Consider the following 18,204-nt stretch of genomic DNA (forward strand, 5'->3'; position numbering starts at 1 on the left):
CACTGCTCAGCCAGGTGCGAAATATCTTTTCAGGTAACAAAAAGCAAATATTTCTGTAGTTTAGTATTAAATGAATCATTTTGCTGCAGTGCCAACTTATTTACTAACTCAATAAAAAATGTGTCTTCAGAATAATTTGTTTTCTATTTTGTAACCATTTAAAGTTCTCCACTGTGAGACAAACAAGTCTTTGTTTAACCGATTGCTTGACATTTTATTTTTTTCTGTCTTCTCGAGCAGAAACTTGTTGACGACCACGAAGCAGAGAAGTTACGCATGAAACAACAGGTGGAAAAACTTGAACTGTACAATGAACAACTGAATGGAGTGAGTATTTGTTAACACCTTGCCTGGTCATCAATCCTGTGTCTTATGCAGCTTTCTTTGGACTGTCAATTTGCGGAGGGGGGAACCCATTTTGGTATGTCTAAAGATGCCATGCAACAAAAGGTTTGGCCTTTGAAGTTGAACTTACATTTATGTTTATAATATTTTATACATGGTTGCTTGCTTTATTAAATAGACTACAGTATCACTCAGTGGCCTACATGCTTACCCTGTAATCTGTAGGTCCTGGATTCATTCTCCCAGGTCCTTGGGCTTTGCCCCGTTATACTTTCCTGACTTTCAGATACTTTTTTGCTGAATTGCTAATGGATTAAGGGCACTAAGTTTAGCAATAGCCAAAACAAATCTAAAATAAACGTTTCTTTTAATTTATACAAATTTGGTCGCTGCGAATAGCATTCAATAATATATATGTTTGACTCCTCAGGTACTTGAGAAGGAACGCACAGAAAACACTTCCCGCAGAAATGATTATACAACGGCTGTAAATACTTTAAAGGAGGAGATAGATACTGTAAAAAATGATCTGAAATGTGAGTATTGGTTGTCGCATATGTATTCTATATTTTCTTTTTCTTTTTTGTATGGTTCTAAATCATTAACTGTAACATGTTTTTTTACCGAGTAAGTTCTTTCAGAAGACTTTTATACGGTGAAGTGTCATGATAGAAATGTTTGCACAGGATTTTTAAGAAGATCAAAACAGCCTGTACATGCAATAGCCACTGATGAGAAAATCTTATTTGTTAGAAATATAACTAACCTTGTGTTCATCAAATGGCTGCCTTTTCTGTTTCTGTACAGTTGGACTTAACGACCGTTGTTTTCCCTGTATGTGCCTTGTTTGTGTATTAAGTTAACTCTGTCCACCCAAAGTCTTATCCCCACGGACCAGGATACAGATGCGGTACATGCTATATCACACTGTCGCCGATCGGCGTCCCGTGGGGAAAAGGTACATCTTCTGACTGTCGCCGATCGGCGTCCCGTGGAGTCAAAGTGTTAACCCTATCCGTTCGTCATGTTTTACTATTGTATCCATACGTCGTGTGGAACTCTTTGCCACCACTTCCAAAGAGGAAATTTACTCGTTATTCTGATCCGTACGCTTTGCATAGCAGTCTGTCAAAATGATTTTTGGAGAAATACTGAAAGTTTCAAAGAGATCTTCACACTGGAAGTATTCTAAAATTTGAAGAATACAAGCCCGGCGGTACAAAATGACCCCAGGGCGTACGGATAGGGTTAAGGAAGATCAATAAATGTACTGTATTAGTTTTGTTTTGACGTCTTGTAATCTTTTTGTACTATGCTCTCTTCCTCTTATGATGGGATGGCTTCATGTGCTCAGTGCTCAATGATGAGAACACGGACATTCACCTCGTTCTCAAATCAGCTGACAAGCAGCTGAAGGAAGAGAAAGAGTCTCGCAAAAATCTTCAAGCTACTTATACACAGGAGATTCAAGTATTAGAAACAAGGGTAAGCTTTAAATTTGTTTTTTTTCCCAGTTGTCTTTCATAATAAAGATGATAAATCTAATTGCTGGTAGTTCCTTTGAATGAACAAAAAAGATTTTCCACACTCAAGGATTGATACCTTATTTTTCCTTCTGTGCTGCACTGATAAAACCGGATGGAAAAGTAGGAAATATGTAATTGTTTCAACTCATTCAGTGCTACTGATGAAAATTCTTGTATGTCTTGTTCTGGCCCATGTGTGTTGAAGAGTAAAAGAATAGCTCTGCCTTTATCTTTTGTCACATGAGTAAAAGGAAAGCAGTCTAGATATGTTTTATAGCGTCATTTTTTAATGAATAATGCTTGATACTTGCTTTTCAGTCTTAGGCTTAGTGTTGTCGAAGTTTGGCTTTTTGCAATGGCCTTCAGTCAAGGAAAATGATCAATCGTCCCAAAACAATTTTTCAATGTGAATACTTTGCAGTTATTATTGTATTTTTATCAAGAGTTTGTTAAACAATCTAGTTCATCAAGTGATAGTGCTGACAGTGGCTTTGGTTTTGATGGCAATACTGGGACAACAAATGCCTGTTCCATCAAACATCACAGCTATTGTATCATTTATGCACTCATTGACCCAAACACTCATACAACCAAAAGACACTACTTTATGTCCTAAATAAGCAGTAGAAAAAATTGTGATGATAGATGAAGCAGTTTTTCTACTCTAATCTTTTTCTCAACCCACCTGGTTCACTCAGAAATTGCACAGCACAGCAGGGAAATGCGTAGGTTTTCACTCAGCGCTGAATGAGTTAGGTCAATGTTGACAATTTGTTTTCTGTCTTTGGTGCGCAGTTTGCAAGAGCAAATATTGACCTTGAGACAACAACAAGAGATTATGAGGAAGCTCTGAAAGAACTGGGAAGCATAAAGGTAAGTTGAAGTGTACATTTTTAAACTACGACAATATTCAGCCTATAAATTTTCATACTTGTCTTTTAGTGGACTCTAGATATCGTGTGTCAATGCCTTTTTACAAATAGTTGCTGAAATTTTTGACATAAATGTTTCATACAGATATGTCTGTGGTATTTAAAGGGAAACAGATCTCAACAGGTCTACTAAAATTAAACCCCCATAAAAATTCCAACAATATTTATGAAGGGTCTAGCAGCATCTTTGAGTTTTCTATTTCTTTTCAGTGTTGCCATTGTCTTACGATATTGCCCGGTGAAATGTTGTTATTGCACTAATTCGAACTACCACTCAAGTATATGTTCATCATGTTCTTTGGCTGTCTTTTTAATTGTGTACTAAATCCTCCCTCTTGGGTAGAAGTCAAGTGGTCAAGAGTTTTCATTTTTTGGAACTGAGAAAACCCTCCAACTCTACAATGTCTTAATTTTTTACTGACTTTGATTATGCCATGGCTTTTTTGTAGTGAGCTCTGATGTTCTAAAAGCATTAGTATTTTTTTCAAATTCACAGGAGGAACTGGAAACTAATCGACTAACTGTCAGCTTCTTGGAGAATCACTCTCAAGAGTTAGAGGCCCTCCGCAACCTGGAAATAAAGAAACGTGAGAAGTTGGAGATGGATTATAATGTAGGTGTTTAAATATTCTGATCTAACCATTGTTGATATTTTAGACAACTGTTTTTTCTTGTAGAACACTAACACATGATGATGCTCATGGGATGTGCTGACATGCCCACTCACCCAGGTTCCCTCTGGAGTCGGCTGTAATGAACAGGTTCACAGTAGTGTGGCATTAATACACAGGACAGTTGTTAAGTTTGCTGTTTCAGTGCGAGGTGAAAGCACGGTGTATAGTCAAACCTGCCTGTACAGAGACCTGTCCAAGATGGAAACCTGTCACAATAGAATCTCCCCGCTCTCCCCTTGATAAATTCCTCTATATTACGTGTCTAAGATGGATACCTGCTCAACTTGGAAATGGAAAGAAAAATTCCTTCCCTCTGGGGGGTTTTCACTTGTCAACAATGCTTTGCCCACTCGGTCCTGATTTGAACAGAACTCCTAAATTTGGTTCCCTCAGCTTTAACCTTTACACTATGCTGCCAGGCGAGAAAAGGAGGAAGGGATGCTGTTTGTGGGGGTGTGAGTGTGAAATCTCTCACTTCTTGTGAAAGCGCTCAAGTGGCGCTCCAGCACGGAAACTTTCCTGGGTAGACAGAAGTGTGAAATTAATTTGACCACTGCCTGCTGCCCTGATCGTACAGCAAGCCGGGAAAAAAGTTCCTTGAATCGTTGTTACATGCAGGGGAGAAGTGGCATTGGTTGGTTGTGCTTATTAGTATTACATTGATGGGTGGAGCTAAGGGAGGAAACAAAGGAGCCTGTGTGTAGAATAATGACTCTGTGTTGGGCATCTGTACAATTTCAGGATTTGGCTAACTCATGCTTCATGCAGGATGTCTAACTAGAGTAGAAACTTACAAGAAAGTTTGAAAAAAAACAACCACTTTGGAGTGTAAAGCCTATCTCTTTCTGTGTAACGACAATTCCAGGCCCTGCAGTCATCTGGAAGTATGCAGAGTTATCAGGAGTACAAAGAGCAAGCAGAAACAAACCTCAAGTTGAAGCAAGCGGAGCTGGAGGCTGTCAGAGCTGAACAGGAGCAGGTCATAGCTCAGCAAGCTCGTGCCATGGCCGACAACAAGGTAACTTGTGGGCATAGCGTGCGTGTAGAATCTCCCCGCTCTCCCCTTGATAAATTCCTCTATATTACATGTCTAAGATGGATACCTGCTCAACTTAGAAATGGAAAGAAAAAATTCCTTGAGGTTTTGAAAGTGATATGAAAAGATGAAGAGAGAAACTGGTGATTTTTACTCCAGACCCCTTCTGTTTTCACTTTTGTCCTCTTTTGTTTCCACGTATTATGAGGGTCCTTACAGCAATGAATTTTGAGATAAATCTTTAGCTCTTGTTATATGTCATGGATGGTGAAGTTTGGAATATAAAAGTAAAGTTTAGTGACTGAATTATAACTGAGTTTTTTAGATACAATGTTTTAATTCTTTATAATAGGAGAAGGAATCCCTGCATAATTAGTTATTTCTTCAATACCCCATAATCATCTCAGAACAACCCAGTTTTAAATGAGTAACTTCTTGCCCAACAAAATGTCATTCTCTTCTAGCTGTCTTGACGTGTGCGTCTTTGAGCACTTTTCTTCTGCAACAAAGCTGAACGTATCTTGTCTTGACAACCAGCCTACATGTGTGCATAATATCTAGGTGCATGTCAGGGTCGGGTGAGCGAAAATGCCGGTCATTTTCATTTTTCTAAGTTTTCCTCCTCTGTGTAACTTGTGTAGATTGTTAGATTGTGTTCAATGCTGTAAAATGGTAGATGCAAGTCTGCTTGAATAATAAGGCCATACCTAGGAGAATGCTCTTTGTGTCTAGTCTCAGATTTGGGGTCATTGGCACTGTGGAATAATCTGCTACTTTTACTTCTTTCCCAGTGTTTCTATTGTGGTAATCTTTTTCTGCAGAAATGTTGAAATAATAGAGTTAGATTGGTCATGCGGGGCCTTTAAAAAGTTAGTTCATACTTCTTTTCTTTCCCTCTGCTGTTTCAGTCTGTCTGTCTGTCTCTTTCTTTTTTCCTACATTTCGTGGTTGTTTTTATGTTGATGTGCTTCATTTTACTCTAATAACTTTTCAAAATTGACCGGTTTAGGAAGCCATTGCCAACTTGATGAGCAACCTCCATGAGCTGAAGTCCAAACTGAACAGCCAGGAAGAGGTCAACGGTACCTTGAGCATGGAGAACGAGAACTATGCTCTTGAGCTGAAGGATCTGAAGCGAGACCAGGAGCTGACCTCTAAGGAGCTGGCTTGTGTTCAGCAAGAACTGAAGGACATTAAGGAAAAATACAAGCATCAGCTCATGCAAAAGGTCTTTGAGGTACGCAGTGTCCAAATTGTTTTGTTGTGGTGTGAAGGAGTAGTGTTTTCTGATCTTTGTTATAGGCTGTCTGTTCAGCAATACGTAAAGCAGTTGATATTGTAATAAAGCATAAACGTTTTCTGTTTCGCAAAACAGTCCAATCTATGACTGGTGTGGATTATTTGTATTCGGAAAATTATTGATCCCTTCCACTTATAAATTTGTTTTATTGGTCACATACTTCGAATTTTAAAAAATTGCATACGCTGCAGCTCCTCATGAGAATGAATGAGACTTGATTAATACTTTTCTTTGTTAGAGACCAAAATAATGATTCTTAGCTTAGCGTTTAGAGTGTTAATGATCTCAAAAGTACCGTCCATACCCATCCATGCAGTTGTTAATATGTTCTTTCTCTGGATTTTATAGATTGATAACCTGCAGCAGGATCAGGAAAGTGCTAATAGCCATTTGCTGAAGCAAGAAGAAATCATCTCCAGCCTGCAAGGACAGGCAAAAACAAAAGATGTGAGTGCTTATGAAAATAAATCATTAACCAATTCAGATGTTTCATTTTCAATGTTTATATTATGTTGTTAGTAGTGTTGTGCGATTTAGAGAAAATGGAACTTCATCGATGCTTCGAAGGGTGAGTTCGCAATTTATGCTACCCGAATACTGCTATGATATGTCCATCCCTAACTTTTCTATTCAACACTCGTTAACTTTTCTTAGTGCCAGTCACTGAGTGTGAATGTATTTTCGCATGACGTCACCATTTGTAACACTACGAATTTCGTGTGACAGCTAATTTAATGGTAAAAGCATTCACTGGGCTTCGAGAGTCAAGTGCCCTTGCTTGAGCTATTCATGGTGTGACTAGTTCATATTGAATACTAATGGATACTCTTTAGTGCCATGTTTTATGACTCTTGTTGGCTCCTCTTATCTTTCTGCCTTGAAATCATCATGTACGGAGTATTTCTGTGTATGTCTCAGTGAGATTTTATAGTATATTCCAATTTTACTAAGGTTTGAGAAAAATGAGGTGAAAATTCTTTATCTGCATAAAAATCACACACAATTTGAATGGCTCTGCCACGCTTCGAATAGCAGGAAAATCCTGAATGTTGAATAGTGGAGTCAAATAGGCATAGCCCTAGCTGTTAGTCTCATGCACAAAAGTGCCTGATATTTCAGTGTTTATATTATGTTGTCAGTGCTTCGCGATTTAGAAGAAATAAAGTAAAAGCTTCTTTTACTGAGGCATGTATAGGACACAGTTATGTACTTCTAACATGGTTGTACTGAGTGATCCCTTCGTATGCAGTGCGTTTTTCTTCTTCTTCTTCCTCGTTCTCGGCAGTGCGTTTTAAAAAGAATTTAATTTTTCAAAAATGATGTTTTCTTTTTATTAATTCATTTTTAATTCTTAAATTCTTTCATTATTGCAGTTGTTGTGCAAAGATCTTCAAGATACAGTTGATACTTACAAGAAGAAGGTGATGATCTGTTTTACCAAACACAAGTTACAAAATGTCACTGTTTTGTTGGCGTAATCAGAATTGCATTCTATATTAATGTTTGTACTGTTTTTTTCCCGTAATATGTATTTTATCATACTGGAAAGTGAATATTTTTATTGAAAAAATTTATAGCCATATTCTTTTGAATTGATTAATTTTATGATTTTGCCACATTTGAATAAAAAAAATAAAAGAACTATACTATTTGAAGGACTTGTGAGGCCTATCACCTGTTTCAATTTGAGCACTCGCATTGTCATGATTTTACCCCCAGATCTCGGCTGCCGTTTCCCACATTAGATGGGTTTAAGAGATATATACTTTTAGACAAATATTATGGTCTCTGCTGTGTGTTACTGGATTCCATATAGATTTTAAAAAAGCAAAGTAATGAAATTGGAGAGTAGGCCTACCCACTGAAAAACTGAAAATTTGTGATGGGGCTGACCCAGATTGGCCATATGTTGGGGCTTTAGGGCTTTCTCAGAGTCAGTTTTGCTTGGCTGTGTAATCTTTATTTTCCTCCTTTATTTAACAACGCAATTTTTAAAAATATAGTTCCTATCATGGAACCTGTAAGATGTATACCTGTTTAGAAAATATATCTTTGTTAATTGATTCATTGGTTTTGTTATTAGCTTTCTGATGCGGAGCAAGCAATGCAGGAAGTCGTCAACAGGTACGAGAAACGACTTCAGGAGGCCAGTGCGAGTGACAAAGATACCGACAGTATAAAGAAGCTGATGCAAGACAAGAACGTTGAACTGGAATCATATCCTTTTGGCAAAGCACAGAATAACAATTTCTGCATGATAATGCAGTAAAGTGCATTATAGAAAAATATTAGGTCTCATTTCTTTCTTACTTGAGACTTGTAAGTTTTTTGCAAGGTGGTATTTCTTACATATTCATTATTCATTTTTGACATCTTGTTTTCAGGGAGATAGCATAACTTGTGATGATGACATTATCTGTTTTACCAGGCACAAGTTTTAAAAATGTCACTGTTTTGTTGGTGTTATCAGAATTGGTCGCTTTTAAGAACAAGCCGGTAACCCAGATTTCGGGAGTTTCCAGAAATCTTGACTTACACCAAAAGTAGGCATTGCCCTACCTATAGGATAAGTTTGGTTCCTTTGGTGTGTATATTTGTTTGGTTATAGAGAAAATGAAACTGAACAAGGGGCAAAAACTTTACCTTCGATTTTCTCAAAACAGCATTTTTTGGGATAGCCCCCTTGTGCTTAAAAGCGACCAGTTGCAGTATATATTAATTTTTGTAACTGTTTTTTCCCCTTGACTCTTTCGTAAATTGCGCGTGAATTACAAGAAACTGAACTCTGCTTTGAGAGACTACGAGCAAGCTCGCAAAGAGAAGAATGAGGAAAATGAGTTGTTGAAGGTAAGAGATTAATGAATGAAAGAAAAGTTATAAAGTTATCAACAGATTTTTCATTGCTTTGTTCAGTATTTTACCATGTGGGCTGCTCCATCAAATGCATTACAGATAATGAATTACTCTTTTAGATCAGTCTTGTCATGTCCTAAATAAATATTCTTCTAGAATGATGTTGTCTCATTTGTAAAGTAAAACCAAGCTGTGATCTAGACTAATGTGAAAGCAATCAACTTGTGTCCTGCGCACTCACATAACCTCGTGCAGTTGCGAGTGCTGTAAAACTTATCAAACTAAAACTAAATTGAATATATAGAAAATGTAGTAACAGACATGTTACTTTTCTTTCACCAAAGTTTTATTGTTTTTTGTACAAAAGGAAATTTGAGGTGAATGTTTCATGCTCTCGAGATGAAGTGAAAATGTTTGCACCTTTCTGAAACTTCTGAACCCATATTTCTTTAAATCATAAACAAAAGTGATATTTTGCTTTTAAAAATAACTTTAAACTAATTGTTGAGGTGCTTTCATTTTCATTATATTCCATTTGAATCATGACTAAATGGTGTAGCAGTTTTAGTCTATTTTTTTTGCTTTTGGTACTCACAGGCCCAGGTTTTGGAACTGGAAGTGTGCAACCAGAGTTTGCTCACAGGTAAACAGGAAATAGAGGAGCTACAAATGAAGATGAATGCGCTGAATGTCAACAACAAAGAACTGTGAGTATCTTTAAATAGACCATCAGTGTTTCTCGTGTATCTGGCAGCACCTGGGACAGAAAATTAGTTCCTGGAGAAAGTGGGGTGGGTTTGTTTTTTTTGGGTTTTTTTAGCTACCATTTTATCTTTTAGATTTTTAGAACTTAATTTGAAATGTATGTCATCGTCTTTTTCCCGAGGTAGGCGTCTACTTTGCATGCCACTTAGAAATCATGAACTTTATTGCCAAACTAGGAGCACAGAAAGAGCAACCAGACAACAGCATCAGCTACACAGAGATAAAAACTATTATACATACACTATTTAAAGCACCACAGACACCAGATAGCTACCGTGAGCTGTCCCGCCAAGAACAAGTGATTATCTTCCGACTAAGAACACAACACACAAGATTTGAGACAACATATGTACAGATGTTTTAAAATAGTACAATCACCAAAATGCCAGTGTAATGATTTTGAAAAATAAGTTATGGTACTGGCTCTTGTTGTTCCAAAATTAAATACATGTGCAATGACCAAGATTCATTTTTTTAAAGATATGAAATGTATGGAAGAAATACAGCTGCACATCAACATGTGATGCATAATTTTAAGTAAGGAGTGTCCATGATTTTGTACTTTCACAGCATCAAAAGCATGGAGGCTTCACTTAAGGGGAAAGAGGAGGAACTACAGAAAGAACGTTCCAGTCTGAGGAAAGCAGAGCTGAGTTTGGGCAATGTTCAAGAGGAGTGCAAGACTTTGGAAAAAAAGTAATGAGTAAATTCAGTACAGTGTGTTCTCACATACCAGTGTGGAAGAGACATTTTATCCTTGTTTACTTTGGAAGACCTCTGTGATTGGCTGGTTCTCTGGCGCAGTCTGTTCTTTTTCTTTTCAGTATTATTATCACTCTTTTATAAACATTACTTAATGCGGGTGCAAACCTGTGAAGTGCTCCGATAAAATTGGAGCTCTCCGATTAAAAAAACAAACCCATCTAGAATTCTGTTTCCATTGGTCTTATACGATTCATAGTAAATGACTTGAAAATACACATTTTTAATTGCTTTTGTTTGCAATATTTTGTACCACTTTTTGTGGAAACATACATTTTCATTTGCAATATCTGCATGACTTATGGTAAATGACATGAAAATACATATTTTTATTTGCATTTACAGTGGAAGTTGGATTCAACTAAAGGAGTTTGATTCCCTGGATTTTTTATTCATAAAAATCAATAAAAATAACTCTGATTTAACGAACACATAAATGAGCAAGCTCAGATTCAACTAAGTCACTTGCAGAGTGAATTGTTTTATGCAACCAATCAGCGACCTCCTTTCATACCAACATACACATTGTAAGCGTGCATCCCTGTCTTACGGTGTGTAGGGGTCGGACAGGTGGCCAGCACACGTGTGCGTGTGTAGGGGGGGTACAAGCGGTCAGGGCGTGGAATGTCAGTAGAGATACAAAAGAGACACACTGGCCACTGATCAATATATTAAATGATAAGCTAATCTTGACATAGATCTATATTTGTAATGAGTTGTATGTTGGACTGCGGAATCAAACGTTCCCCTATGCTAGGCCCTACACAGCAACATAGCTTGTTCAACAAACAGTACGTTATCTGGATGATAGATGACACACACATGCATTTGAATGAACTGGCCTTTTGCACTGTGTGTGCTTGGTAGAGTGCAGTGCATTTTCCTGGAATTTTCTAACATTTCTTCGGCAGCTAAGAAAAGACCGAAAATGCTTCTCATTTGAAATCAGACAACTTTTGGTTGAGAAAGATGAATACATTATTCATGTACATTACTTGCTCGATGCCTGTAATTATCCACACCAAAACCTCATGTTTGCCATAATGTGTTCTGAGTTAATGAAATTGAAGGCCGGGCCTGATGACTTTGTTGAAGATGAGTTCCACTGTATGTGTGTGTGTACTTGTCACTCTCGGTTTATTAACACTTTGCTCTAAAGCCAAAATATTTCTTAAAGAAAGTAGTTTTGGAGCTGGAGAAGTCCAGAGAACGATGCCTCCAAATGTTTTTTGTTTTCAAGTTTAATTTTTTTTCTTTCTTTTTTTTCTTTTTTTTCTTTTTCCTTTCAAATATCTATCGTCCTTATCTCCCCTCCTTCTTTTTTGTGTTTGTTACTCTCTTGTAACACACCTCTAATCTTCGGCACTTATATGACCTTATTGTGTTGCAAGTTTCGTAAAACACTTACTAAAACAAAAGTTTTTTTTTTTACTGTCACTAATATTAATCAAAAGTGATGTCTGTTCATTCTAGATTGGAGACCTCTGAAATGGAGAGGGGACATTTTCGACAGGAGGTTAATCGGTAAGCTTGCTGGTTTCTGCATTCTTGATGATGGAGGGCCAGTTGTTTGTTGTTGTTCTCTTTATTTCACTTATAGTTAAACTAAATTGTGAATTCAACTGATTTTTTGAAAATCTGTTCGAAATATACTGGGGGGGGGGGGGGGGGGGGGGGGGCTTTTGTCTCATTTTTGGAAAAATTGCTTGTGCTATAGGGAAGTATAATGTGTGATACGTCTTTCATCATTTTTTTGTTTATTGTTGCAGAACTAATGAATATAATGATATTATTGATAATATTCATTAGTTGTGCAGACTTATTGCATCTATTGTAGAAATGATATGTTGTATATATGACAACAAAAACTACGAAAATGACAAAATCAACAAAGGGTAAAAAAAAGTAAGATCAAGCAGTGGTGCCCACACTGTATTTGTGTTTGTAGTTGGTCTTACTTATTTTCCTTTCCTCTGTTGATTTTGTCTTTGTCCATTTTTATAGGGGGAGGGTGAGATAGGTGAAATGAATTTGGAACAAAAAGAAAAAAAGTTATTGAGTGTCAGATTAACATTATTATAATATATGCAAATAAATGTTGAAAGAAATTTGTCTTGTAAGAATAGGGTGGTGGGTGGCTGCTTCGGTATAGTTTGCACCTTTCCTGTCAAACATCTATGGGCCCTGTCTCTGCTCTTTCTTTTTTTTTTGTTTTGTGTTTGTTGCTCTTGTAACACCTTAAATCTTTGGCACTTTTATGACCTAGTTGTGTTGCAAGTGCTGTAAAACTTTTACTAAAACAATTCTCTTATAATAATGTATAGTTGGGCACAGATAACTCAAACACATGGGGGACTGACTAATCTGTAATGTGTTCGACACATCCATAATTAGGTTTAACTGATAACAAAAAATTGAAAAGTTATCAGTCGCGGAATGGCCAATTGTATGAGCTATCTGGTTTTTTGAGTTTTCAGTATGTTGTTATTTCTGCTTGGCTGTAGTTTTATTATTTTTAAAAAAATTTCATGACTTCATTTGGTTGACGCACTGCCTATTTTGTTTGCAGTCTTCAAACCCGACTGGAGGCTCACCACCAGGAGAAAACAGAACTCCACTCGCAGATAGAGAGTCTGGCGGAAGAAAAGGCGAAACTTGCTACGGTAGTTTGTTTTCTGGAATACCATTTGTTAAAATCTAGTGATAGGACAATGTTACCAGGTCTGATAGGTCCTCAGGCATTGTGACATCTTTCTCCTATTCCTATGCATGGAAACTGAAAATCCCAGTATTTTCCTTAACTATTGATATGGTGAAAGATTTGTAATATTGTAATATATTTGTTGACGAAAATGTTTTTGTTTAGAAAATTATATTTGATATTGCATATCCTCTTTTCCTCCGAAATAAACTTTCTTGGTTGCTCCTTTGACTTACATAACTTTTTTTTCGATGTCAAGTAAGAATCCCATTTGGAGGACTGTTGGAAACTAGAATTATGGTTTGCTTAAAAGCTTTTTCTTGACTGGGTTGTGTCTTGTTTCTGGGAAGAAAAAAGCAAAACAAAATAGATGCAGAATAACCTCCCCGGGGCAGTGCCACTGACTGAAGTGTCTGTAGGCCATTCCCAAAGGGGGGACGTTAACATGTTCTTATGCACAGTAGAATTGTAAATGGGCTGATTCATCAATGTCATGCTCATAACTGTGCCTGAACTGCAACAGGGAACTGCTGCTTTTTCTTTCCATATCCTTACTATGGTAGTTTTTCCTCTACTTCTTTTATATGTTTGTCAGACTCTTGTGACCCTCCATTTCCGGGGTGCCTTGATAGTCGAAGCAGACTTTGTGCTGTTGAAGCTAGAGAGGTGAGCAGAGTAAGCCTGATTCTCTGTAAAGACTTCTCTGTCGACATCCATCCCTTGGCGCTCATTTGACCGTATGCAGTTGCAAGCGCCGTAAAAACTCTACTAAAACTAAAACTAAGATGCAGAATGTTCAGAATAAAAAAATTCTTACAAAGCCACCCTCCGTAAATGATTATACTCCTGCCAGCTTACAAATGAACAGCAGAGACAACTACAAACACACACATTCACCTCCATGCTGAAATGAATAATGAGGTCTCGCTTTATCTTTTCTTTCTACCCCAGGAATACCAAGTAGAAAAAGAGAGGAACCAACAGCTGATGGAGGAGAGCTCTCGGCTCATTGGCCACAACAATCACCAGCAGAAGATTAAGCTCATGGAAAAGAAAAACATGGAGTACAATGAATTGCACAAGGTTCGTATATTGTACTAGGACTGAATAGTAGTTTGGTAGTAGAAATGAATGGGCTTTTATTTTAACACACACACATACACACACACACACACACACACACACCTCTCCTCCGGCGCTTTTGTAGACTACAGATTTATTTGTCTCTGTTAATAGTTTCTTCAGTTTACAACATTCATTTCTATTTTCCAGTTCATCTGTTGATACCTGTTAGTGTTAGCATTCACATCGCATGAAATTATTGTTGTCAGATTACAGCTATTGAACACTGGATTGTAATATATATCCTTTCAAAAGTTTGGCGTCACTCTTTTTTTAATAACAGTTATCTTTTTATGGTATTCATCCATAACTAAAAAAACCGACAAGAAAATTGTGCCTGATTGCAATTGATTTTGTTGTTCCAATGAAGGGGTAGAGGAATGGTGTTATCTTTGGAACCAAGTGTTGAATATTTTGGAAGTCATTATAAAAATGATTAAGATCTTTCTACACAGATGAGAAAAAATTTACGGGAAGCAAAACTTTTCACTAAAATGCCATCCCTACTCACTAATTTTAGATGCACATGAATTTTTGTTTACAGAATCCCACATTGAAGGTACAACTGTAGAATCCAATAGATAGCACAGTCATTCATGATCAGTTCTTTCTCTTTCATCTTAGATTTGACTAAAAAGCTCCTGACAGGTTGTCAAGACTGAGAGGCAATTTTCATGAGTCTTTTGGAAAACTCATTCTTAAACTTGTGGTGTGAACAGAAAAAGTGCAGTAAATGGTCCTGATAAAAACAGAGTGAAATTTATAAATGGTGCCATACGTATTCACCAACTGTTAGTAGCTCCGCAACAAGTCAGGAAAAACTTGGTGCCACTGTGACGAGTGAGTTTACCGGTTGATTTGGTAAATTTGGGCTATAATGCATTAATTGTAATTTTAGTTGGATCTTGTTGTGCACAAAAGAGACTTTCACTTTCTTCTTCACCATTGTTTGGTTGAAATTGAAAGACTCGTGTTCTAATGATTCTATTTTCTGTGAAGTGTGTTTTTTGCGTCCAGTTGAGGTATCGTTTTTTGCCTCTCTCTAATTTTTTCAGAAGTACGAAAGGTTGCTTCTGGAAACGAGCAAAATGAACCTGAAGACACCTGGCAAAAGTGCTAACCCATCAGACTGGAGGACACCAACTTCACAGAGTCCTGGGATGAGAGACATCACCAATACACCCACATGATTCCTTGGCCTCGGATCTCCCGACACAGATTTCCCTCCACTCTTGATTGTGTAATGTGATTCGTTCAACGAGATTTTCAGGATATATTGTCCATATCTGTTGGTCCTCTCTAAATGTGTGATAATCAGATATCTTTTGTTGACTCCATGCTCTGCAGTGTCAAATAAGCACTTGTTTTTATTTCTTTTATGTTTTTCAGACTGATTTAACATCCGCTTGTTGGTGGATGATTCTGTTACAACTTCATGCCTGTGTTTCCTGTCCTTGTACTTTCATCTGTCGTCTGTCTTACACTCAATCAAGATGCACCAGACATGAATAGCCGAATGACTAAAGTGGCTAGAAGGACCGTAGCTGGTGGTTTTTGGGGCACAATTCAAAGTAGCTTACTGAACATATCGCGGTAATCAGCTTCTGAGCGTAAAGAGTGGCCATTTATTTTTTCACTTTTTCTTTTTCCTGACCACTGGAATGCTGTTAGTTGATTTTATGAAAAGTTTTCTTGTAAAGGTTATTAGAACTGCACAAAATAGATTTATTTTGAATCAAAATGGCTACCTCATCAAAGTGTTAGTTTTCATGTCAAAGAAGTGATTAATGAGTTAGGCCTTCTTCAAGGCAGTTGCAGCACTAGCAGGAAAGAAGACATTAGTTGTGCATGAAAATTGCCAATATGAATAGCATGAAATAGTGATGTTTCCAGTAAAAATTGAAACGTGGAGTTTTGTTGGTTCTTACAAAGTAGTTTCTTATGGTAAAAAAAAAAATCAGCTGAATTCTCACTTATTTCTTGATAAAATGCTAGTGCTGTCTTGCTTCGCAGTAACAAGAAAAAATAATCAGTTATTGAAGAATAGTCACAAGCTCTCATACACTTGTTAAAAATTTGAGAGTCCTGCAGTGTACCGCCAGGGTCAAGCGTGTGTCTTGATTGAATTAAATGTGTACATGTATGTAATCATTGTGCTTGTTGTCTCTGTCTCATGGGCCTGCTCTTAATGGTCTTCTCCTTGGGAAGGCATTTCCTTTTAACTTGTACAAACAAAATAATTTTTGCAAACTGATATTGATTGTTGTTGTTCTTTTTTTTCAGAAGTCCTTTTCTGCTTTTAAGTCTGTTTTTCTTGAAAGTATGGTGCTGGATAGTACGTATATTACCAGTTTTTGGTGGGTGGTTGGCGGGTGCTCTGGTGTGGTTTGCTTCTTCGTTCCTATCAAACAACTATCATCTTTATCTCCCCTCCTTCTTTTTTGTGTTTGTTACTCTCTTGTAACACCTCTTATCTCCGGCACTTATATGACCTTACTGTGTTGCAAGTGCCGTAAAACTGACTAAATCTAATCTTACCAATTTTTACTCCTTGAAAAGTAAGTATTGTACACATTTTATCTGAAGTGTGTTATTCGGTTTCTCTATATATTTGTACTTGTATGAAAAGAATGAATGCTACAGTATTCACATAATGATTGTACATGAAGCATTTTTATTGCAGCAATATCTTTAGATAGCAACCCAAAATCGTTTCATTCCAAAATAAAAGCTGTTGTTATTTTATGATGACATGATAGTAAAAGTAGGCCTACAATATTTACGTTATGTTTTTTTCCTTGTGTTTTTTTTTGTTTTGCCAGCTTAGATTGTCTTGAAGGATGTTGTACCCCTAAAAGTGGATAAAATAAATCGAAGTCTCACCACACTCAGATTCAGATTCAGGGATGCCAAATGATTTTTGAAAAGAAACCCTGAAAATAAGGGGAGCATCACACCTCACCTAAAATTAACCTAGTAAAATCTTTCAATGAGCAAACAAAAACATTTCTCTTACCATTCCCCTTTCCTTTGCAAGTGTAGGAAAAAAACGGAAAATGCCGCGAAAAAACTGAGATTTGGCATCCCTGCAGATTGTAATTGTGAGTAATGACTGTTTCTCAGACCTAGAATTTTTGTTAGAATTTTGTGATCTCCGTTGACTCTTGTCCTTAGTTTTGTTCATTTGAAGTTCACCTATGACCTGTATCATTTGTTGAGAATGTGTAATGAAATGTTACACATGTGTTCTATTTACCATCTGTCTCCTCGGTGACAGTCCCAAGGCAGCTTGTGTTATAATGTGTATGGATGTGTAATCTTAGCACAGATTCTATGTTTCATCTAATTTGTGCCTTAATCTTTACAGTAAATAAGGATTTTGATTTAGATGCAATTCCACCATATACATTTATGTCACAATTTGGGGCTGTCTTATTGAATAGTTACTAATAAATATATTTTGATATGTTATTTTTATGAATACTTTTATTGATTGAATTGATCTTTAAAAAGCAGAGAAAAAGGCAGCTACAGTTTGAAAATATTGCTCAGTTATACCATCCTAGTAAGTAAGTGTGACTAACCAAACTCATGTCATATGTAAATATACAGCTTCCATTATGTGCCATCTGTGTATCAGACAACCAGTGTCCAGAAAAACCCATTCACACGCAAGGCAAAAGCAATAAATGAATAGTCAAATGTGACTTTCTCTTTTGTTATAATTTCTTTTACATTTTCTTTATCACAGCAGAAAAGGGACTTCTCAGTGGAGATCTTTAGGCACTCTCCCATGTTCCAAAATGGTGAAAGTGTTTTACCAATCATCTGTGTTGTGTAAGCAGCGAAAATACTATGGTAACTCCTGATCTCTTCAGTACTTGCTGTGTCAAAGTCACCTATTTAGTGTTCAGCTTTGTGCTATTTCTACAAAAAACGTCTACTCAGATTCAGAATCAGTTGCACAGCATTTGGCAACAAAGTATGTCATCTTCTGTCCGTGGGTGGTTGGCGGGTGCTCTGGTGTGGTTTGCTCCTTCTTTCCTATCAAATATCTATCGTCCTGATCTCTCCTCCTTCTTTTTTGTGTCTTTTACTCTCTTATAACGCCTCTAATCTTCGGCACTTATATGACATTATTGTGTTGCAAGTTCCGTAAAACTCTTACTAAAACTAATCTTCTGTCCA

General features: G+C 36.9%; 1 protein-coding gene across 4 annotated transcripts in view; it reads left to right on the top strand.

Annotated features, from left to right (window-relative positions):
* LOC101846449 (kinesin-like protein KIF15) overlaps nt 1–17,723 on the top strand; it is a 36,967-nt gene extending 19,244 nt beyond the window's left edge. For 3 of the 4 annotated variants that reach the window (XM_035971732.1, XM_035971731.1, XM_035971733.1), the window contains exons 20-36: nt 241–327; nt 776–881; nt 1,700–1,830; nt 2,667–2,744; nt 3,300–3,416; nt 4,343–4,495; nt 5,523–5,750; nt 6,162–6,260; nt 7,187–7,234; nt 7,897–8,030; nt 8,570–8,660; nt 9,264–9,373; nt 10,002–10,127; nt 11,667–11,717; nt 12,763–12,856; nt 13,846–13,977; nt 15,072–17,723. In XM_035971732.1, the coding sequence (XP_035827625.1) occupies nt 241–327; nt 776–881; nt 1,700–1,830; nt 2,667–2,744; nt 3,300–3,416; nt 4,343–4,495; nt 5,523–5,750; nt 6,162–6,260; nt 7,187–7,234; nt 7,897–8,030; nt 8,570–8,660; nt 9,264–9,373; nt 10,002–10,127; nt 11,667–11,717; nt 12,763–12,856; nt 13,846–13,977; nt 15,072–15,206 (1,920 nt within the window). In that variant the 3' untranslated portion in view covers nt 15,207–17,723. Of the gene's footprint in view, nt 1–240; nt 328–775; nt 882–1,699; nt 1,831–2,666; nt 2,745–3,299; nt 3,417–4,342; nt 4,496–5,522; nt 5,751–6,161; nt 6,261–7,186; nt 7,235–7,896; nt 8,031–8,569; nt 8,661–9,263; nt 9,374–10,001; nt 10,128–11,666; nt 11,718–12,762; nt 12,857–13,845; nt 13,978–15,033 lie in introns of all 4 variants that reach the window. The other variant, XM_035971734.1, reaches the window with a different exon arrangement.
* The last annotated feature ends 481 nt before the right edge of the window (nt 17,724–18,204 follow it).

This window comes from Aplysia californica, unplaced genomic scaffold, assembly GCF_000002075.1.
Source record: "Aplysia californica isolate F4 #8 unplaced genomic scaffold, AplCal3.0 scaffold00490, whole genome shotgun sequence".
Classification (NCBI taxonomy): domain Eukaryota; kingdom Metazoa; phylum Mollusca; class Gastropoda; order Aplysiida; family Aplysiidae; genus Aplysia; species Aplysia californica.